The 23,486-nt window shown below is 45.3% G+C and overlaps 1 protein-coding gene across 2 annotated transcripts in view; it reads left to right on the plus strand.

Annotated features, from left to right (window-relative positions):
* Window positions 1-2,443: 2,443 nt before the first annotated feature.
* The window catches only part of OXCT1 (3-oxoacid CoA-transferase 1), a 147,792-nt gene continuing 126,749 nt past the window's right edge, over window positions 2,444-23,486 (plus strand). The window contains exons 1-3 of one of the 2 annotated variants that reach the window (XM_019496003.2): window positions 2,444-2,594; window positions 6,338-6,446; window positions 10,787-10,877. In XM_019496003.2, coding sequence (XP_019351548.2) covers window positions 2,511-2,594; window positions 6,338-6,446; window positions 10,787-10,877 — 284 coding nt within the window. In that variant the 5' untranslated portion in view covers window positions 2,444-2,510. The remainder of the gene's footprint in view (window positions 2,595-6,337; window positions 6,447-10,786; window positions 10,878-23,486) is intronic. The other variant, XM_006274734.4, reaches the window with a different exon arrangement.

A 23,486-nucleotide genomic window follows, 5' to 3' on the forward strand; every position in this document is an offset into this window, starting at 1 on the left:
TAAGTCTGTGGCAGAATCCACATGGTAAGTGCATAAAATATTGACCTTCTGACTGTTAACTATTCAAAATCCTGGGCACTTTGCATTAGTTTTGAAATTAGAACTGAAATGGACTTTGAAATGTTCTACACATGATGCAAATGCACATACATTAGTAGTGGAGGAGATGAGAAATAAGTATAAAATTAAACATAGCAAGTGTTCTTGTTCTCAGTTTTAGATAAGAAATGTAGAAGGACATATGAGTTTAAGAGGGGTCTGCCTCTAGAATTTCAGCAATAGTGGCACACCGAATGGAAAAAAGCTAGACAGAAATGTTGTAAGTCAGTTCTGCTTTAACATTCCTTAGGAATGACAGCCTGTATTTCCAGTTGTCATTTTGTGGTTTGCCTTCAGCACTTTGCTGTGTGAATCAATCCCTTCCCAAAATGGTCTCTCACTGTGTTTTCTGACTTCGTTTCTGAAGAGATAAAATATTCATAGATATCGTCCCTGAACATCAAGAGAGGTATTTGATAGTAGCAGTGGTATGCCACAGGTGCTTAATTTAATAGTAGCAGCCTATGGAAGGCTGCATGTCGCATGGCTGTGACAGATGGTCTTGGAATCTGAGACTTAATGACACGAGTTACGGAAAGTGGAATAGCAATGGTGGGGAACAGAACTAAGGAGCCCAAGCACCATGAAGACTACAGTTCAACTTGAGCCACAGTCAGCTACTTTGTTGCCTCCAAGAGGAAGGATGGCCCAGTTATGCTGAGCTAGCCTGCGTTTTTAGGAGATGGTGGCCTTGTCTGCATGTTCCTGGTTCTGCAGTAGGCCCAGCTGCCATCCCCAAACTGCCAGTGTGCATGCCCTTCTGGGGACTCGGCCCATCTCCAGAGCAGCAGTCCTCCTGGCAGAGCCCACAGCAGCCTGGGAAGGCAGCAGCTACTGGAAGGACTAGTCAAACCAGTGGTAGGCCCTAGAACTAGAGGTCATAAAATGAAATGAGTAGGTAGTAAATTTAAAATGAACAAAACAAAGTTCTTTTCACACATTGTGAAATTTTTATTTTAATTATTTAGCATATGCAGTTGGTGAGGTCATCACCAGTGTGAACAGCTTGAAGGCCAGCAGGTAACATAGTAAAGGGACACAAGTCAACGTGGCACATGGGTTGAATTTGTCATTGTGGCGGCCTCATTGGTATAGGTTTGAGGCACAGTGACCCTATCCAGTTTGAAAATGGTTGAAAAGTGCCCAATAATGACACGGCCAGTTAAATCCTGGCTGACTGACTGTAGGGTCAGAGATGTGGTGATTGATATGGTGCTTGTGCTGACCATTGGGTGTGTAATTAAAGCATGGAACTCATTGCCACCAGCTGCTGTGGACACTGACAGGTTCGGCAGATTCAAAAAGGGATTGGACAAATTCTTGGAAGAAAAGTGCACTGGTAGTTGTTGAGTGAAGGGCACAGCCTCCGAATCTGAACTTCCTAGAGCTTAAATGCTGGAGGCTGCAAGTGGAACAGGGGAAAAACCTAGGCAGGCAAGGCTCTTTGAGTAGATGTGATATCTTTTATTAGACTGACTGAGTAGTTGGAAAAAAGTTCTTAGCAAGCTTTTGGGCATAATCACTCTTCTTCAGGCACAGGAAGTTTCTGCTGTCATATCCAGTTCATTCTCCCTTTCAGCATCTGCTCAGTGCCCGGCAGTTGTCCTGCACGCACATCTCTTTCAGAAGGCAGCAGAAGCAGAGGCTGTGCTGGGGAGCCGTAGCACGGCTCTGCAGGCAGCAAGCAGGGAGCTTTGCCAGTAGATGCTCCTGCTGCCACAGCTGGCCTGCATCACTTCCAGGGGTGGATGGGGGCTGCACACCCCTGCAGTTGCACCCCGCTGTGCTTCCTCCAATGCAATCAGCACTATGGACCCAAGCACCATGAATGCAACCGTTCAACTTGAGCTACGTTGTCAGCTACTTTGCTGCCTCCAAGAGGAAGGATGGCCCAGTGGTGCTGATCTAGCCTGCGTTTTTAGGAGATGGCAGCCTTGCCCGGGCGTCCCTGGTTCTGCAGTAGGCCCCTGTGCTTCCTGCTCCACCCGAAGTCTAAAACCAAGGGCCTAGCGGTGGCGGCAGCATTTCTAGTCAGGCAGCAGCGAGGGAGTCGGCTCATCCCCATTGACCCAAGCCCTTCTGAGCAATCCCAGCCCAGGGCAAGGCCCCTTTCTCCTTTGCGACGACCTTGATGCTCCACGACTCAAGCCAGCCTGTGGCTGGGCGGCTCCTGCCAAGGCCGGTGTCTCGCTGCCCTGAAGGGCAACCCTGCCGCCGCCAGCAAAGCTTCAGGGGCCTGACCCCCGGGGCTCCCGCGGGACTGGGACGGCAGGCCCCCGCCTGCCCCGGGGGAGCTCGGCGGGGCCGGGCGCGAGGCCGTGCCGGCGCAGCCAAGCCCCTGCCCCGCCTCCCGCATGTGACTGCGGCTCCGGCTGCTGCTCCCCGGCCTCGCCCGCGCTGCACGGCCCGACATGGCGGCGACCCGGCTCCTCTCGCGCCCCCGCGCCCGCAGCCTCCGCGCCCTGCTCCCGGCCCCGGCCCCGGCCCCGGCCCAGGTAAGGGCGGACGCAGCTCGCGGCCCCCGCGCGGCGCGACCTGCAGGCGCCAGCTCGGCTGCACGCGGGCCCGGGGGGAAACGCTTTGTCCCCCCTGGAGATGGCCCCGGCGGCCCGCCGCTCGTCGGCAGCAGCCTCCCTGGGCATCCCCGGGCGTGAAGGGCAGAGGCCGGGGAGCCTGGGGCCGGCTCTGGGGCCCTGGCTGGAGCAGCGCGCGGTCTGACCTTGCCCTCCCTCCTGGGCACGCCTTTCTCTGCCCGTGCGGCTGTCGCCTGCGCCTGCGAGCCCTGCTCCAGGTGTCGGGTCGGCACAGCGGTGGGATTTGCACAGCAGGGGCAGGAAGGCAGGACGGGAAGGGCCCGAGGCTCAAGTCCTAGAGGAGCGGGGCTGAAGGGCCTTCCAGAGGCATCTAGCGCATCCCCCAGGCCTGAGGCAGGGTCATCCCTCTCCAAACCCTCCCATCCAGTCCATCACCTAAACTCCTGCATGAGACTGGGACTGGTAGGATGTAGTTGGGGATGGCCCTGCTTTGAGCAGGGGGTTGGACTAGATGGGACCTCCTGAGGTCCCTTCCCTCCTTCATTTTCTATGATTGTGTGACTGCCCACAGGCATTCGGTGTTGCTGCTTGTTGTCGCAGGCAACCATCTTCTAAAAGCTCAGTCCAGCTCTATTTTAAAACAAGCTTGGGTTGCGTGATGCCATTCCTCCAACAGCCGCTGTTCCACAGCCTCGCTGCTCTGAGCAAGCCATCTTTGATTATTTTTCTTTTTCAGTCTTAGTTCATTCATTCTCTGTTTATTTGTGCTTGTTCTTGAGCCAGCCAGCTGCTTCTCCCTCCTTTGATGGTTGTCCCCTGCTGGCTGTAGAGAGAACAGCCAGATCCCCTCCCCACCTACACTAAGCTCTTCTGAAAGATAGCCTGTCTGCTCTGCACATGATGGCAGTAGCCCTACTCTGCACCTGTTCTGGTTTGAATTTCTTTCTCTGGATACCAGCTGACCAGAAGTGTAGGCAGTATTGGACACCAGTAGCTGCTGCTTATTACAATCAGTAATTTAAGGACATAGTGATACAATGGAAATTATCAGTGATAGGCTCGCAGTTCCAGTGAAAGCAAAGGGCATTTAACAATGGGAATCTCAGTTTGTTTCATCTTGGTATGGTTCTGTAAGATAAGGATATGTACAGCTAAGGAAAATGATATGGATGATTTACTTGAGTGAAACAAGAGTCGTATTTCAGCCATGTGTGGAGCTGTAACATACAATTTTATTACTGGACACTTAAGAATTATACACTTAAGTTAAAAGATCTGCATTTGCAGTCTGTTATTGGAAGGAAGAAATATTAGTTTCAAAGCATGGCACCACTGCACTGACCCCATTTGTGTCAAAGCAATGCCATACACTAAACTCTGTACAGAAGAACATCATTATTAGTCTGTTTCTAAGAGATCCTTTAGTGGTTGCTTAACAAAGTTTTTACCTTATGGTAAGCTATTGTTGCATATAAATTTTATTGCATATACATTTTAGCCAAATATGTTGCCTGTAGACTTTTGTTGTGCATAAATTCACAAAAAAGTCCAGATGTGTGACGACTTGTGCATAATGCTGTTGCCATTGTGCTCCAAGTAAGTAACTGTAATGCAACATAAGTAGCAGTTGTCTCTTAACCTAACTGTATTCTATTTTAGTACTATGCTCTCTGGAGTTACACAATTTAGTCAGTGTGCATAGAAAATAATCTATGTTATAATCCAGAGGAAGGGAACTTCTGCACTCCCCTGGAGGTAGCATGACACCTCCATCCTATCAGGATGTTTTCCCTGATAGTTCATGTAAATACTACTGTTTTTATTTTCACTGATGAAACAGCCAGTTTTCTGAAGTCTTAGAAGTAGGCCAAATACCATGATAGTGATTATAATTCAAACTGAAAAGAACTCATTAGGGAAGAAATAAATCACTATCTTAAAATGTATATAAATAAGATTTTTCTCTTCCAAAATTTCCTTCCACAACAGTAGCTCCACTTGTGGAAACACCTTTACCAATATTTTAACCGCCATGTATCCTGTGGCCCAGACTATGTCAGTATGACAGGCTGGCTTAAATGTTGATTGCTGCTGGTGTCCTAGTACGCTACTTACATGCATGTTGGACACTTGCATAACTTGCTCAACTCAAAACAGGGTGCTGGTCCCAATTGTTTGCTTGTTGCTTATCTTGTAGCAAACATCAGTTATCTGCCTATAGTTTAACCCACTTAAGTGCTTAGGGAATTTTAATAATACTGTCTACTATGGAGGTAGTTGTACTTCCATTAATTGACAAGGAGCCATCAATGTCAAGGTTGCTCAAGGAGCTTTGAACTGTGTGTTCCTGTTAGTTTTAGGATTGCAGCCCAGGCACTGGGACAAACAAGAGAAAGAGCCTTAATGAGGTGCTGAAAGCTTAGTACAAGTTGTTTCTGTAGTTAATGAGCTTTGTTTACATTGCATTGCATTGAGATTAGGTAAATCTATACTTTGAGTAAGTGTATAGGCTCTTTGACACCTGAGGCTGGGCACATAAATAGAGTCCACTGTAGTACTACAGCCATTCAGTTATGTATATTTCCAGTTTTACATATCCAGTTTGCTTCATATGGAGGGGAAACACATTTCGAATATGTACAGCAAATCTCTTCATGCACATGACTTTCTCATGGAAAGGATTGTTTTGCCTTGTGAGAATCTCTAGCTAGTCTGCTCCTACCATATTGGCTCTGAATCCTCCTTGGCCTCAGCTACAGGTATTCTGACTAGGTTAGTTTTAAGCCTCAAACATTTCTGGCTACTTGAACAACCTTCAAAGCTACATACAAGAAGTCCTTGGGTTGCTCTTGCTTATACTGAGGACCAGGCCAGTACTTTGTTAGTTCCAGAATCAGGCCGATGCTGGTTCCCTGGAGTTGCTGGAGTCTCACCCAGATTCCCCTCCAAAAATAAAAAGACTTAGGGATAAAACTTATCCCATCTAATGTGCCAAAATGGTTCATATAGAACAGTTTCGAGCACTTGCACAAAGTTTCAGATTCTGTTTTGCCTTCTGGTGATATAGAATTGCCCTGTGGCATAGCTGATGGCAGCAGTGCCAGTAGTGGTGAAAGAGGAGGGCGCTTTCATGTTGTAGCCCAATAGTTTCGCTGCAGTTGGGACACTTACCCAAGGAGTGAGGGACCCAGATTCAAGGCCTTCCTTTACCCAGAGGGCTTTGAGTAATGCCAGACTTCTGCCTTGGTGCTAGAAAGCAGGAGTTGCAAATTTAAAATCCCTCTAGTAGTCTATTGGGCTAAAACAGGGGAGGACCCTTCTCCTGTTCTGACATATAGCATCCTCATGGGGTTTTGTTCTGGGCCTCCAGAGCCTTATGTGTGCACCTGAATGGAGGGGTGTGTTATTGCATACCTTCCTGGCCAGAGTTCAGTCTCATTGAGCATGTTCAGTGGGTATATACACCTGCTTGCCCAGAGTTGTACCAAAAACTGCAGTTAGATGCCTGCATGTGCACCACTGATGTGAGTACATGGAACAGGGTTTAGCCCTTAATCTGCACTTGGAGAAATACAATTAGTACTACTACTAGTTTAGTCGTATCCATTATCTCCATGCTACACAGTTTATGGGATGCTCTGTATAAGAGGAGCAATTCAAAACATTCACGTGCTTCATGCTGGCTTCTTGTACTGGTTTTACAGAGCTGCAGCTGCTATTTTTCTACCAGCAATCAGCTGAACACCAAGTTCTATACTGATCCGGTAGAAGCAGTAAAAGACATACCTGATGGGGCCACAGTACTTGTTGGTGGTAAGTATTAATTGCAAATAATTAAAATATAAATAATTTTATATTCCTTCATGGATGGATATTTTGCAATGTTCCTGTCAGTACACTTCTGCTTATCCTGTCAGTACACTTAATTGACTAATTTAAAAGATCCAATTTCTGATGGAGTACCCTTTTTTTTAAGCATTGTACCTGACTTAATATGACCTTAAACAGATCATAAGCCTCTCTGTGCCTGTTACCTAATGTGAACAATGTGGTACGGGTGTCAACTGATATGGATTTTTATCTTCAAACTTAAATTTTATTTACTTTCTGTGGGGCTTGGATGTTTTTGAAAACTTGAGTCTAAATGTTTATTTCTTTTTACCTTTGAAACCCCACACTGTTATGAATATGGGCAGACAAGGTTCCTTGGGTGAGTTTGATATCTTTTATTACACCAACCCAAATGGTTAGAGAATAGTTATTAAGCAAGATTTCGGGTTCAAAAACCCTTCGTCAGGCTAAGGAAGCTGCAGCAGTTGGTGTGTGCTCTTCCTGGATGGAATGAAAAGTAAAGAAGCCAGGGGCTGGGCTGGGCTGGGCTGGGCTGGGCTGGGGAGTCAGTTGTCAGGCAGATTGTAATGTATCAAAAATCCAATGTCTATGTTTAGTCCATGATCTCTAGTATCCAGCAGGTTGATGAAATGGAGCTCATAGGCTCGTCTCTGGGATGTGTTGTGTAAATTTCCCTTGAGGATCAGGACTGAGAGACTGGAGAGAGAGTGGCCCTCCTGTGAGAAATGTGCCCCCACCGGTAATTGGGTGTTTCTGTCTTTGATGGATTTCCGGTGTGCGTTCATTCTGGTGCGCAGTTGTTGTTTGGTCTCTCCTACATATCTTCCATCAGGGCATTTGGTGCATTGGATGAGGTATATTGCATTTCTGGAGGTGCAGCTGTAAGATCCAGGGATGCTGATGGCTCTGTTGTGGGGTGTAGTAATAGTGGGGGTGGTGGAGACGTGCTGGCAGGTTTTGCATCTCTTGTCCTGGCACGGTCTGGATCCTTTTGGTGTGTTCTGGGCTTGAGGAAGTTTGCTTCTGGTGATGAGGTTGGCGAGGTTCGGTGCTTGTCTGAAGGCTAGGATGGGTGGCTCTGGGAAGATCTTTTTAAGAATAGGGTCTTTTTCTAATATGGGTTGCAATTTTTTGAGGATTTTCCATACAGGTTCAAGGGACGGGTGATAGGTCATAACCAGCGATGTGCGATTTGTGGGTGTTTTTCTTCTGTACTGCAGCAGTTCTTCACGTGGTATCCAGGTGGCTCTTTCAAAGGTGCGATCTACCTCTCTGGAGGAGTGTATTTGCTGGGTGAAAGCCTTTTTAAGATTGATGAGGTGGCAATCCCGGGTGTTCTCTTCGGTACAGATGCGGTGGTATCTGAGGGCTTGGCTGTACAGCTTTTTTGGTGTGTTTCGGGTGGTTGCTGGTTCTGTGCAGATATGTGTTGGTCTGTGGGTTTCTTGTATACTGTGGTCTGTATTTTACCCTTCTGGATACTGATCCTTGTGTCTAAAAAGGGGATGTTGGAGTATTCTAGAGAAAGTCGGATGGAGGGATGGTGACTGTTGAATTTCTGGTGGAACTCAATTAGAGATTCCAGGTTCTCAGTCCAAATGATGAAGATGTCATCGATATATCTTAAGTACAGCAAGGGTTTGATGGTGCAGTTCTTGAGGAAGTCTTCTTCCAAGTGGCTCATAAAAAGGTTGGCATACTGTGGGGCCATTTTAGTGCCCATAGCTGTTCCCATCATCTGGAGGAAGTGTTGATTATTAAAAGTGAAATTGTTGTATGTGAGGATGAAGTGTATAAACTCAGTGATATCTTTGGGTCTATATTCTGGGTTGTAATCTTGTTCCTGTAGATATGTAAGGCAAGCATGGATGGACACTGTTACTTATTAAGATTGATCTAAGTTTTATCAATGCTACAGTTTCTGTTTACTACTAGATTGGTGATGCTTTGTATCATATTATAAGTGTACACTTCTATCTGTCCTACTTAGAGGCCAAAAATGCATACATAATCTTGAAAAAGTTTGTAAGTAGTAGACTGGGTAGAATTGTTTTTTAAGGAGTGCGTGTAATAACTTCAGAAAAATAGATCCCATGAATTTATAACAGCTAAGTCAAAGGGGAATGCGCATTTTATAAAAGGATCTATACTGTGCATAATGCCATAGTTCAGTGATTATTCCTAAGAACATAATTAGTGGCTTTCAGAGTTTACAATCTCCAGTAAAGATAGGATGGGTAGTTGGCATTTTAGCTGGAAAGTTTCATGGAAGGGAGGGATGGCTTTTTACAAGGTGTTTTGGGTTTTTTTGGGGGGGGTGGGGGCATGGGTAAAAGGGATTCTGTAAGTGAACCAGAGTACAGAAATAGTAGGCACCAAGATGAGAATCATGATGAAGATCATCCGAAGTAAATGGGATCAGAATTTGCACCTTTGTAAAAGAGATCAGAGTTTGACACAAAGAGAGTTTCCAGGAATGAAACCTGACTGGATTGGAAGTGTGTGTTTATGGGGGAAGGGAGAGGGGTAGGGCAGGGGAAGGAGGAAGAACTGTCTCTTGTTTGAAACTGACACAAAGTTTGACTGTGATGTTGCAGAAGAGGGGAAGCCACAGCAGAGATCAGGGAAGAGGCATTCTCATGGTCAGGGGAGTTGCATAGTTAAAGTCCCAGGACTGGATTCAATTTAAAGAACTCAGGCACTACAACATATGACTTTCTGGACCCACTCAGAGGAATCCAGAGCCCTCTGTTAGGTACATGGGTTCCTTACACTGTGTGTATGAATTGAGCATCAGTGTGTAAATTAGTTGACAGGGAGCTCCTGCTACCACAGTTGTCCTGCTTCTAGTCCTGAGCTAGTTCACATGGAGTTAGCTTTGGATCTAGTGTGTGGTGTGGATGCACTCTCAGACCAGGATCCAAAACTGCCAGGACTGGCAGCAGGAAGCTGCTTATAACTAACAAGTAAGGAATTTCTCAGGACAGGAGTGAGTCCAAAACCTACCCTCTCTGCATGGCTTAGCCACCTAATTCAGAGGTGCAGGCAGGTACCATCTTCCACTCCAAGTCAAGACCTCAGGATCCTCCTTTGAAGGTAGCGACTAATAACTAATATATATTATTACAACTAATATAATATATAAAGATAGATCTATATTATAGATGTTTATAGATATATCTATCTGAGTAAGACTTGCTGTTTTCTTTTCAAGTGGCGGTGGGGATGCTGCCTAAGCTTTATGCATTGGCTTGGTGGTTAAAGCACTCACCCAGGAAGATTTAATTCTCTCCTCACCTTTAGAAGGTTCAAACCAACATCTCCCACCCATATGCAGGGAGCCCTAGACTCCACACTTTGTAGAAGTTGGGCCACTGAGCAACACAGAATTCAAGAGATTTGGAGCTAGAACAGGAAGCAAGAAGGAGCTGGACTGTATCTTAATGGGTAGAATCTCCTGGGAGGGGAGGGACCTAGAGTCTGGTCCCTATTTTTGGCTTTCTCCTTTCCCTTTGCCTCCCAGCAGATCTTGAATTATGTGCTGCAGAATGGACCTACTTCAACAGGAGAGGTAGAGATGGTTCTATTTGACCTACATAGCGTGGTGGCTAGGATGCTCTCCAGGTAGCTGGGAAATGTGGGTGTAAACTCTCCAAGCCTGAGGAGGGAGTTTCGTAGGCTTTTCACTTCTTGGGCCAGCGTTTGTATGACAAATCTGTTATACCAGGTGAGAACCAGAAGCCAGCCTCCTTGTCCAAAGCAAGCATTTTTGTAAGGAATTCTGTGTCTCTGCTCAGTGTGGTGTGAGCTTGCTTACCAGACTGGCACTCTTAGGGAGCTTTGACAGAAGAAAGCCTAGTTTTTGGATTTTTCTTGATCCGTGGGTATGTGCTGAGCTGCTCACTGGGACAGTCCTGGGCATGCACCTAAGCATCACTCTCAGCAGCTACAGTGCTTTCAAGTCAAACAAGGTGTTTTTGTAGTATATGTATAGCCTGCATTAGGCAGTCGACTGGAGGGCATGGGGTTTGGCTTATGCAGAATTGAGGTGCTCAAGTCCCTTATTGGAAATAACCTTTAATTTCTGTTCTGAATGACATTTTCTCTAAGAATTAAACAGCTTGTTCACCTGGAAGCAGTTTTAGTCCCTTCAGGTCAGTCTGTGATGATATTTTTTTTGTGATTTTTTTTTTTTTTTTTTTTTTCCCCCTCCAGCCTATATGCTGCACATATTTACTTAGGATGAATCTAATTGGGCCAGAATGGTTGTTAAATCCCTTGTTTACTTGTATTTTGCCTAGGTTTTGGGCTGTGCGGAATTCCAGAGAACCTTATTGGGGGCTTATTGAAGACTGGAGTCAAAGGACTAACTGCAGTCAGTAATAATGCAGGGTAAGTGTTCATGTGTTCTTTTACTATTAATTATAATTGTAAATCTGTTTATATGAATTATAGTTCTGTAGAATTATAAATGAGCTGTGATTAGTCTTATATAGGAAATAAAGTTAAATTTTTGTTGAAGGGATCACTTGTGAGTTCCTCGTGCTGAATTAATCCCCCAAAAGTTACACAAGGTTCATGCACTTTAGGCTGGGTAAGGTCTTGTTTTACTGTGGACAATCCCCATGTCTTTTCCTTCAGCTACATTTTGTATTGCTATTTTGGAGCAATTTCAGAAGTACAGGAGACTTCCCAGCTTCACCACAGACCTGTTGTTACTACTGAAAATGTTTTTATACTATTGAATTTCCTTTTTTTGTAAAGCTATTGGCAGGGAATGTTTTAAACCTCAATCTGACACTTTTTAATTTTATTTACCTTGCTTATTTGAAAAGAAACTATCCATGATGATGATAAAACATTCCAAAGCACTTAACTTGCTTTACAAAGAAAAATGCTTATATACCCACTGAAGTGCAGCCACTTTTTGCATGGGACATAATAGTTGTTTAGTAGTATCCTGCAGCACTGTTAGTTTGATAAATAAAACTGCTGGGAAATATAATGTTAATTATATTTGAATTTGGCTAAGCCACTGGCCTAAGACAGTTGCAGTGATGGCATGACTCCTAATCAAATGGTGCCTCCAGCAACATTGTATTCTTTCCGTAACATTGTCTTGTTACTGACTGGGAGAGAATGTCCAATCCTTGATGCATTATTATATAGTATGGGTTGGCAGCCTATGGTGTGCAGACTAGATCTGGCCCACAAAGAGATCTGATCCAGCGTGGGAGCTCAGGGCACAGAGCTGCACCATGCCACTCATCCCCTTGGTTGTGCTCTCCTCCACTGTAGAGTGCAAACTCTGGCCTGTGCTGGGCAGCAGCAGCCCTCTGCCCTGTTATGTAGCATTTGTATACCATATGTGTTCCTGGGAGTTTTGCCATCACTTGCCAATTTGATTGAACCTTTCTTATCTTGAAAATTCAGAGATTGCAGCCTAAAATGATACTGGTAATTATTGTAATACAGATTTTTGTACATCTCCTCTCATCCTCTTTTGGAGGTGTGGCTTATAAAGCAACCAGAGGTGGTTAATGAGAGTCAAGGGCAAAAGATCATTCAAATTCTTTTGTGCAGATGTGACACTTATAGAAGGTGTTTCATGAATTGCTGTTCAGACTTTGTGAGGGTTTGTTATATGGACCTGATGATTTTGTGAGGTCCGTTCCAGCCCTAATGCCTATGAAAACTGTATGCAGAATCAGGTAGTTAGCTGTGTTAGTCTGAAGCTGGGCAGAAGGCAGGGTATAGTTGCACCTTATAAACTATTTTGGAGATGCATGATACCCCCTACTTTGCAGAGAACACAGGTAATGAATAAAATAAGATGCAGCTTTACCTCGCCTTTTGCCTAACTTCAGACTAGTACAGCTAACTAACTCAATTCCTGCTGTACAGTTCTTTTCATAGTGTCTGACAAAGCCTATAGCCTAATGCCTGAGCCCTCATTTAATACTATTCTAATCAGATGGTGGTTGTGGGTTGTTTGTTGTTTTTTGTAAGTATCTGAGTTAAACTACATAGTGATGTTGGATGTTTCCTTGAGGCCTGGGTTTTTGGTTGTAGCGGTGTTGGGCTAAGGTCATAGGCAGGCAAGGTTCTTTGGGTAGATGTGATATCTTTTATTAGACCAACTGAGTAGTTGATGGCCTGAAACACCAGATCCCAACATTTGCTTTAACTTTCTAAGTGCTGATTAAACATTGACACAGCTTCTCTTTTTAGGGACTCCTCTGTTGACAGTATGACTGAATGATAAGATAATGCTGATTTGTTCATGATTAAGGCACAATTCCTGTCTTTACCACTGCCAATTTGAGTGCAATTGATAAAAGTTTGACACTGCATAGATCTCTCTCAGCAATTTGTCAGTCAGAAATATCATGCTCTAATGTTTAGAAACAAGGTTTTCTCTTTTTTTCTTTTTCTGGTGATATCATTTATGGGACCGACTCTGTAGTTGGTAGAGAGATATTGCACAAAGTGCTCTTCAGGTCTGGGGAAGGAGCAAGTGCAACCTAAGTAAATACCAGACAGCTCATGTTAACTCCATATGTTGAAAGAAAACAAGCGTTTAAAGAAGAGCTGTGAACTAGGAGCACAGAAGTAGCTTCAAAGTAAGATAAGAACAACTGACTTGAGATAAACTAATTATGTAAAAGTACAAGACCACTCAGAAGGGAAAATATCTTTGTTGGCTTTGAAGCACTGCGAGGTTGAAGGAGAGGCTAGTTAGATTATGACTGAGTCATGAAACAACCATCTCTGTTTAGCTCATGGTGTTTAGTGTCCAATAAAGTTATGATTTTCACTCAGACCATTTGCACTCTCATGTCTAGATAATACTGGAATGCTGCAGTTCCATTTTATGCAGGGAGTATGAAAATTCAGAATGCTTTTAGGTGATACTACAGTTAGGTTAATTGGACCAAAGGCCATGGCCCTCTTGTTTCTTCCACCATGAAGATCTGGGCTTCTGGTATGAGCCTTCTTGACTTACCTCAGGAGATGGTATCTGATCAAATATCTTGCATCTTTCTCTCTTCCTCCTGTTTAATTCTTTCTCAGGTATTTTCCTCTGTGTTCTCAGGCTTCTCTGTGCTGTCCTGTCAGCCTCCTTCAGTCTGTCCTACGTCCTTTGTAATACACCACTGGACTGGCTTTATACACGCTTACATGGTGCATTGCCATTTGTAAAGTAGGGCTGGGTGAAACAGCACTGTTTTGTTTTGACTTCTGTTTTGAAGGGACAGCGTTTCATTTTGCTGTTTCAAAGTTCTGTTCTGTTTTGTTTTGTCAAAACTGTTTTGCTGTTTTGACGCGTTTCGAATTTTGCCCATAGGCTATAATGGGGAATCATGAAAATGCCTATAATTTTGTCATTTCTTGCCTGATTTGGATTTTTTTGAAAATTTGAAAATTGTAGGAATGGTAGCCCCTTCTGAAGGCATGAAGCCTGCCACATTTCGAGGGATAGGTGAAGGGGTTTCTGCAAAACTGCACCTCAAGCTGTTCAAAGCAAAACTCACTACTTGCTGGTAGCGGCAGCCTACTGTCATCCCGCAGGCAGATCTGGGGGCTTGTGCCCCTTGGGAGGGCTGCAGGGCTATGTCAGACTCTTCCCAGGGGGTGCAGGCCCCCGGATCTACGCGCAGGATGACGGCAGGCTGCTGCTGCCGGCTGGGGCTAGTGCAAGCACTGCGTTCTTCCCGGCACTTGGCATGGGCTGCGTTGGGCAGACTTGGGTGCTGGTGCTGTCCCCAGCTAGCAGAGGCAGCATGCTATTATCCTGCGCTCAGATCCGGGGACCCGCGCCCACTGGGAGGAGTCTGGCACAGCCCCACATCCAGCCTGGGGAGTGCGGGCCCCCGAATCTGTGCGCAGGATTTCAGCAGGCTGCTGCTGCTGGCTGGGGAAATAGCCCAGAGACGCCGCCATCACCAGCTGGCAGTGGCAGCCTGCTGTCATCCCACATCATCTGGGAGCCCACGCCTGCTAGGAAGAGCTGGGGGAAGTGATCAGAGAGCTGGGACAAAGATTGGGGAGCTGAGGAATCAAACCAGGAATCCTAGCTCCCAGTTTGATTCCCCAGCCCCTGGTTCAATCCCCCAGCTCTCTGATCATTTCCCCAGCTCTTCCTGGGGGGGTGCAGGCCCCCGGATCTGTGTGCTGGGTTTCAGTAGGCTGCTGCTGCAGTTTCAGCAGCAGCCTGCTGAAACCTCACGCACAGGTTGGGGGCCTGCGCCCCCTGGGAAGAGCTGGGAAAATGATCAGAGAGATGGGGGAAGCAATCAGAGAGCTGGGGAATCGAACAGGGAGCTAGATGTCAGTATGAGAGCAGCCCTTCCCCCCTACTTCTCCCTCCCTGTCCTTAGTTTCTGTTTAGCTGCAAGCAAGCCCAGCTTCGAAACTCAAAATGTTTCGGAACATTTCAAGTGCCCTCAGTTAATTTCAAAGCTGTTTTGAAGCCTTTTGTTTCGATTTCGCTGTTTTGAGCTCAAAACACATCAAAACAGCTTCGAAACAAAACACCTGGAGAAATTTTGCACAGCCCTATTGTAGAGTATGATTTTAATAGTATACAACCAGCCACATACTCTCCTTAGGCATGCTCATTATTCTTTTTCAGCAGCCCGTCTTTGCGCATGTGGGCTGTGGCCAGCAGCCCGGGCACACGGGGTCGGAGAAAACCAGTGGCGAGCTAGAATTAGTCACAAATGCGTAGTGGTTGATTGAAAAGATTATTTACTTACACCCAAAGATGGTAGTGGTATAGGCTGGACAGGTTTTCAGGTGCAGCTCCGCTTAAATCCTCGCTGGAGAACTACGACAAATTCTTTTCACGGAGTTGTTTAGGCTCCGCGGGTTCGGCAATTCTTTCCCACGGAGTTGTTTAGGCTCCGTGGGTTCGGTTCGGTTCCCTGGTTCCCCGGAGTTGTTTAGGCTCCATAGGTTCGAAAATTGGGTTTACAGGAAAGGGATACGTCTTGGATTGCGCTCGGCAACGGGGAGAGGCTAGAGGCGGTTCGTTCTTTTGTTCCCCCCTCCAGAGTTGTTAAAGCTCTGTGGGTTCTGTTATTAAGCCTCTATTGCCTGCTTAAGAGAGGCACGTTGGGTCCGCGAGGGTCCACATCGCTTAGAGATCTTCACACAGCGCAAAGTCTCCTCCTCCTGGCGAGTTCTGTATCTCTTCAGTTTTCCTCTCTCTCCTGACGTTCGTGGAGTCCTCCAACTTGGGCAGAAACCACTCAAGCTTTTTGTACGGCTAGCAAGCCAATAGCTAGCCGCCACGTGTGCCTACATTTAGAACCGGCCAATAATGTGGCGCGAATCCAAATACAAATGGCGGGAACTCCTTTGCAACGTGCATCACTAGTATGCAGCAAAGAAATGCACCCTGCAAAGAAGCTACAAAACGATGGGAAAGCCTTTTGCATCCGGAGCTCCCCTCCACAGCAGAGAACTCCACCATGCAAAGAAACTATAATTTGGCGGGAAAAATAATTTAGCGTTGCCGAAGCACACACAAACAAAAACCACAACTTTGGGTTGTGACAGTTTCAAGCTGAATGGTATTCTGCACTGGTCCGGTCCTGCAGGGAGCATAGCAGGAAAGCCAAAGGTTGCAACTGAACTCCAACTAGCTTTGAGCATCAAGGACAATAAAAAGTCCTTCTTCAGATATGTGGGGAGCTGGAGGAAAAGCAGGGGCAACATTGGACCCCTGCTGAACCAGATGGGGCAACTGACGCCCAGGAAAAAGCCAACCTATTAAATAGGTACTTTTTGTCGGTCTTTCATCAGTCCCATGGGACGCCCATGCCCGCTACGGGACAGGGAAGTCCGGGTGAGGGTGATCTCCTGCCCTCCATTAATGCTGACTTCGTGAAGGAACATCTTGAGAAGCTGGATACCTTCAAGTCAGCCAGCCCTGACAATCTTCACCCCAGGGTACTCAAGGAGCTGGCGAGCATCATAGCCCAGCCTCTAGCGCGGATCTTTGAAAACTCTTGGCGCTCTGGTGTAGTGCCCGAAGACTGGAAGAAGGCCAATGTGGTGCCTATCTTCAAGAAAGGGAGGAAAGTGGATCTGGCTAACTATAGGCCCATCAGCCTGACTTCTATCCCAGGGAAGATCTTAGAAAAGTTTATTAAAGAGGCCATCCTTAATGGACTGGCCGACGCCAACATCTTAAGGGATACCCAGCACGGGTTTGTTGCGGGTAGGTCTTGCTTGACCAATCTCATTTCCTTCTATGACCAGGTGACCTATCACCTGGACAAGGGAGAAGAGATTGATGTCATATATCTTGACTTCAAAAAAGCCTTCGATCTGGTTTCCCATGATCACCTCTTGGTGAAACTGGCCAGTTGTCGCCTTGGGTCCTCCACGATCCGCTGGCTGGAAAATTGGCTCCGTGGTCAGACCCAGAGGGTAGTAATTGATGGAAGTCACTCGTCGTGGTGTCCTGTGACCAGTGGGGTCCCCCAAGGCTCTGTCCTTGGACCCATACTGTTCAACATCTTCATTAATGATGTGGACACTGGAGTCAGAAGCGGACTGGCCAAGTTCGCCGATGACACCAAACTTTGGGGCAAAGCATCCGCACCAGAAGACAGGCGGGTGATCCAGGCTGACCTGGACAGGCTTAGCAAGTGGGCAGACGAGAATCTGATGGTGTTCAACGCCGATAAATGCAAGGTTCTCCACCTTGGGAAGAAAAACCCCCAGCATCCTTATAGGCTCGGCAGTGCTATGTTGGCTAGCACTAAGGAAGAAAGAGACTTGGGGGTCATCATTGACCACAAGATGAACATGAGCCTGCAGTGCGATACTGCGGCTAGTAAAGCAACCAAAACACTGGCTTGCATCCATAGATGCTTCTCAAGCAAATCCCGGGACGTCATTCTCCCCTTGTACTCGGCCTTAGTGAGGCCGCAGCTGGAGTACTGCGTCCAGTTTTGAGCTCCACAATTCAAAAAGGATGTGGAGAAGCTTGAGAGAGTCCAGAGAAGAGCCACGCGCACGATCAGAGGTCAGGGAAGCAGACCCTACGATGACAGGCTGAGAGCCCTGGGGCTCTTTAGCCTGGAAAAGCGCAGGCTCAGGGGTGATCTGATGGCCACCTATAAGTTTATCAGGGGTGACCACCAGTATCTGGGGGAACGTTTGTTCACCAGAGCGCCCCAAGGGATGATGACTAGGTTGAACGGTCATAAACTACTACAAGACCGTTTCAGGCTGGACATAAGGAAGAATTTCTTTACTGTCCGAGCCCCCAAGGTCTGGAACAGCCTGCCACCGGAGGTGGTTCAAGTGCCTACATTGAACACCTTCAAGAGCAAACTGGATGCTTATCTTGCTGGGATCCTATGACCCCAGCTGACTTCCTGCCCTTTGGGCGGGGGGCTGGACTCGATGATCTTCCGAGGTCCCTTCCAGCCCTAATGTCTATGAAATCTATGAAAGCTAAAACTACTCCTTGAGGGGAAAATGCAGGAGCCATTCTACAAGCTTTTTCTTGGAAAGTCCATGGAATTTTTCTCCTATTCGTATTTATAGGACAGAAGTATGCAGTACTGACTATGTCCCTTTAATAAACAGGATGTAATTAGGGTAGTTGAATTAATAACATTTTAATTTCTCCAGACTGAAAAAAGATCATTCATCCTGGATGCAGCCTTGTATTCTGCATGTATTTAAGGGAGAGGAGAACTGAAAATAATAATTATTATACATGCTCTGGCATTGCTTGAGCTCACTAGTAAGATATGTCTGATTTGATAATTCCACTCATTCTTCCCCAGTGGCATCAAAGACTATTTGCAAAATCTTGCTATCAGAAATCTTGAGGGCGGACTTAAGTTTTTTAATTTTCAACCTAAGTCAGCATTTAGTTACATCAGCCTTACTGGTGTTCTTTTGCTGAAATACACAGGCATTCAGCTACTAAAATGACTGAATGCTCATCACTTATAAAAAGGATGAGATGGTAAGAAACTTCAGAAACTCAAACTCTCTCGTTCACAAGAAACAACCCCCCACAGAAAAGCAAACCTCTTTAGCCAGACAAAACATACACTTTCTTCCTTTTAAATGATTAAAGAGATACTAGGGACTACAACTCTGCAATAATTTAAGCACATCATTCATTCATGTGCGGAAACTTATATCAAGCCTACGTAACTGAGGCCTACGTTAGCAGCAGGAAACCAAGCAGCTTTCTTTCCAGTGCACTGGCATCCTCTGCAGTCACAACCAGCCATGTTCATACAGCTGTGTGACGAGGCACAAGACCAAAGGTTGAGCGCTACTTGCTTTTTGAAAAGTGTGATGTTTGCTTAAAATTCTTCTTGTCAATTGGTTAAAGCATTTAATTTGATAAGTATGTTTTATTCTGCTAAATTGGATACCTACTTCATTATAGAAAAAACCTATACAGGGTGACACCAAGAGAGTTCACTAGAAATTTAATAGATTTCTGTAGAAATCTTTTGAAAAATCCTATAAAAATGTCATTAATCCTTGAAATATATTTTACATGATCTTATAGGCTTTATATAGCAGGGTTCACAGGCCAGTTTCTTTTTTTTCAAAAAAGCCCATTCATAAAGAGTCTGTTATTGCTGCCCCTGTTCAAGCTAAGCAGCGCTGATTGTTTCACCAATTAACTTTAGTAGCTCTACATGTGAAGAAAGGAACCACTCAAAACAAGCTTTGCAAATATGTGTCCAAAATTGTCATCAGTCATATGGTATAGAAAGAAGGGAAAATTTATTTTGGTGGAATTGGTGTCTTTGTGCCTGTTACTGTGCCATAATTCATGACAGGTGTAGATCCATTAAGTCTAAGGAGTTTATGCCAGGGATGAATGTGGCTTGTGACTCTCCCCGCCCCTCCCTCCCCCCTGCATTATCAGCCAGCCCACACTGTTCCAGGTAGGTAGTAGAGGAGTGGAGCCATCTCTGCTCTCTGGAGGAGACAGCACAGCCGAGCCCAGGGCCACAAAGCCTGCTGGGGGGCTGTGATTTATCTTGATCCAGGAAGTGGTTTGGGACAGAAATTTCATAACCTGGTTTGACCCAAATCAGTTAAGTCTGATACTATATTAAGCCAGGTTTATCTTAAACCAGTTTCAACCGTTTTGAAATTGGTTTATGTGCACTGAGTTTCTGTTCTGTTACAGGTTTACCAGTTTCTGATCACTTCAACCAGTTTGTGTAAATTCTGTCCCTAGCCTTGATGTGGGAGGGTCCTTTCTCTAGTAGGCTGAACCAAACTTTGTGATAAGCAATTGAACTACTTGTTGTAACACTGCACTTGAGTAGAATAATGAAAGCCAGGAGCATCTGAAAAGATTATACTGAATGTAAGGGAACATGTTCTTATTACATACTTCAGTTGCGATTGCTGAGAATCCAGGTGTAGAAGTCATATGTCGCAGTGTGGAGTTATTTTAATTCTTTTTCACTTTCCATGACAAAATGTACATCTTCCAGCCCTATAAGTTACCATTTTTGGCACTTGCACACAGGTTGCAATTTCATTTCCTGTGCAGTGCAGATTCATAAGCATCTATGCATCTACTGAGCATGCATAGTGACTTGGAAGGTATGTAAATGTGTGTCCCCTGTTAGGCATACATACCAGATTTACTCAAATCCAAGACAAAGTTTTTTCCTTCCATTCATCAACATGGGGGCAGGAGAGGACGCCCCTTGACTTGGATTTGAGTACAAAGCAGTGAGGGGAGGGGCCAGGTGGTTGCTATAGCTGCAGCACTGACTTGGGGTTGGAGCTGCGGCCATGCCCCCCTGCCACTGCTTACCTTCAGCTATGGCTCTGGCCTGGAGTATAGCACACATGGTGGTTCTTGCCTCTTCCTGGCCAGGGAGCATTGGCAAGAGCAGCTCCAGCCCTGGTCCCAGGACTGCAGCTGCTACTGCCACAACCACTTTTGCTTTTCTGGATAGAGGCTAGAGCATCCCTGTTATTATTTCCTTTGGAAAGTTTCTGTATGTGCTAAGTGTTAATTCACCGCATGTTACTATTTATTACAGTTGTTGAATGGCTAGTACTTTATGAACTGAAATTACCAGAAGAAATCTGACCAGTCATCTTGCTAATTTTAGTATAGAGGTTGTTCTGAGGTTGTATCAGGACAAACTACCATGGATGTCCTGTATCCTGGGACTATCAAGAAATCAAATATAACATTGAACAGCTAGCCTGTTAGATTCTCATTGCAAGCAAGGTAGGCAAATACAGAAGTCAATCCTGATAGACTTCCAGCACTGGATCAGTACTTTGTGGTATCAGAGATAACAGAAGTTAACCATGGCGTTCAGTTATTATTATGTTTCAATCGCTAGGCTTTGAAGTATATTGCCACTGTCAATTCAAATCTGATTGGAACATAATCTGAAAATAACTAACTTCATCAGAGGGAAAATATAGTGTATAAGTGACAATGGAATGTATTACTTCTTTTTTGAAATAGAAATGTAGTCACTCGCTACTGTGATTAGAATGGGACGAGGCTTGCTGACTTTGCTGTTAGCACTAAACATCACTGTATAAGCACAGCAGAACTTGTCCTTTCCAGACTTGAAGAACACTTGTCCTCAAGTTGTTGCTGTCGCATAAGTCTCCACAGATCTGCTTGGAGTCAGGCAAGTAGGACCTCCTTGACTTATGAGGACTGAATCCATAAGTTCTTCAGTCACTTTTGGGTTGCTACAGACTCTGGGAGGGCAGTAAAACACTTTTAAACCAGAGACATGGCCGGAAAGGTGCAATATGATTTGGAAAGCATAGTCAGGCACTCTTCCTATTGATCAGACCAAGAAGAGACTGAAATCATCAGTTCCACTCTAAGAGATGTCACAGACCAGGTACTGGTGTAGCCTTGAGGGCTCATGATATTCACTTTTGGCACCTCTTCATGGCCTGTGTTGAATTTCATCTGGCAATGAACTTTCAGTACTGGGCTGCAAAGCACCAGCTATTGCAGCACCATCAGTCCCTCCAACACGGTTCTCAGAACTGTCATTCCGAGAAAGGAGCTCAGGTATAGATTAGGGGGCATGAATATTATAATGGAGCCAGAGCTTTGGTTGCTATCCATAGTGCTAACTTCAGTGGTCACATTGGTTCCCAGGCACCACAACAGTTAAGTTTCATACCATATCTGGGGACACTGGTGAGAGTAGCACCTCCTTTGGATAAAGCATCAGAATCCATTACACAAAACAGTTTCCAGAAAGAGGGTCAGTAGATCTATTTGAAACAGGCAGGAAAAAATGCCTTAAGCTTTGCTAGAGGAGAGGCGTAGTACCAGGATCTTTACTTGTCACTTCACATTCCAGAATGATTGTATGCTTCCCTTTCCATCCATTTGATCCTAAGTGTATTGAGGAAAATCAGACAGGACTCATCCCTAGTCACCCTGGTAATTCTCAGTCAAATTGGTCCCTGGAACATGTGGTCTTGTCAACTCTTCTTGCAAAACTGTTACCTCTTCTGTTTGATTTGTTCTCTCAGGACAGTGAGAACACTCTATATACAAATTTAGCTTCCTTTCACCACTGAGTGCTGTATAAATGACAAGCTATATAGGTGACATGCCAACACAGCCTGTCAAATGAAAGGTCTTAGTCTTATCCAAGCATGTTATTTATCTTTTTTTAAAACCATGTCCTAGCTATCCCAAGACATTTTCTGATATTAAATAAATCAGGACTGTGACTGGATTGGGAATTTTTGGACTAATGTTCTGCATTAGAAAATGCCAATGTAATTGAACACAGTGTACTAGTTTTTCACAGGAAAGGTTGTTCAGGTCCAGGATGTTGCAGGCTAAAATTGAGGTGCAGCTCTTTTATGCTATATTTCATAGATTTCATAGACATTAGGCCTGGAAGGGACCTCGGAAGATCATCGAGTCCAGCCCCCTACCCCAGGGGCAGGAAGTTAGCTGGGGTCATAGGATCCCAGCAAGATAAGCATCCAAATTTCTCTTGAAGGCGTTCAGTGTGGGTGCTTCAACCACCTCCGATGGCAGGCTATTCCAGACCTTGGGGGCTCAGACAGTAAAGAAATTCTTCCTTATGTCCAGCCAGAAACGGTCTTGCAGGAGTTTATAACTGTTTGACCTTGTCATCCCTTGGGGTGCTCTACTGAACAATCGTTTCCCCAGATCCTGGTTAACACCCCTAATAAACTTATAGGTGGCCATCTGATTGCCCCTGAGCCTGCGCTTTTCCAGGCTAAAGAGCCCCATAGCTCTCAGCCTGTTGTCATAAGGTCTGTTTTCCTGACCTCTGATCATGCGTGTGGCTCTCCTCTGGACTCTCTCAAGCTTCTCCACATCCTTTTTGAATTGTGGAGCCCAGAACTGGATGCAGTACTCCAGCTGCAGCCTCACCAAGGCCGAGTACAGTGGGAGAATGACGTCCCGGGATTTACTTGAGAAGCACCTGTGGATGCAAGCCAGCGTTTTGCTCACTTTACTAGCCGCAGCATCACGTTGAAGGCTTATGTTCATCTTGTGGTCAATCATGACTCCCAAGTCCTTTTCATCCGTAGTGCTACCCAGCGTAGCACTGCCGAGCTTATAAGGATGCTGCAGTGCTAGCCAGGTGGAGAACCTTGCCTTTTTCAGTGTTAAGCACCATCAGGTTCTCATTTTCCCATTTCCTGAGCCTGTTCATCTTTGTATACTCAGTGCAGAACATGAAACAGAGACTTAACCCCAGATAGTTAGAGCAACTTGCTGATTAGGGCACTCGCTTGGGATGTGGAAGACCTAGGTTCATGATTCTGTTCCAGAGCAGGTAGTTGGGAATGTGGTAAACTCAGGCTCAGATGAATGTCCTACTAGAAAGATATGCTGTCTATGTGAAGGTGAGATGTTGCCCTTAATTCTGTTATTTTTTTAACTTGTTTGGTCCCAGTATGGACTGGGAAAAATTTAGAAATCTTAAAAATAGTTTC

Source organism: Alligator mississippiensis, chromosome 3 (genome assembly GCF_030867095.1).
Source record: "Alligator mississippiensis isolate rAllMis1 chromosome 3, rAllMis1, whole genome shotgun sequence".
Lineage (NCBI taxonomy): Eukaryota > Metazoa > Chordata > Crocodylia > Alligatoridae > Alligator > Alligator mississippiensis.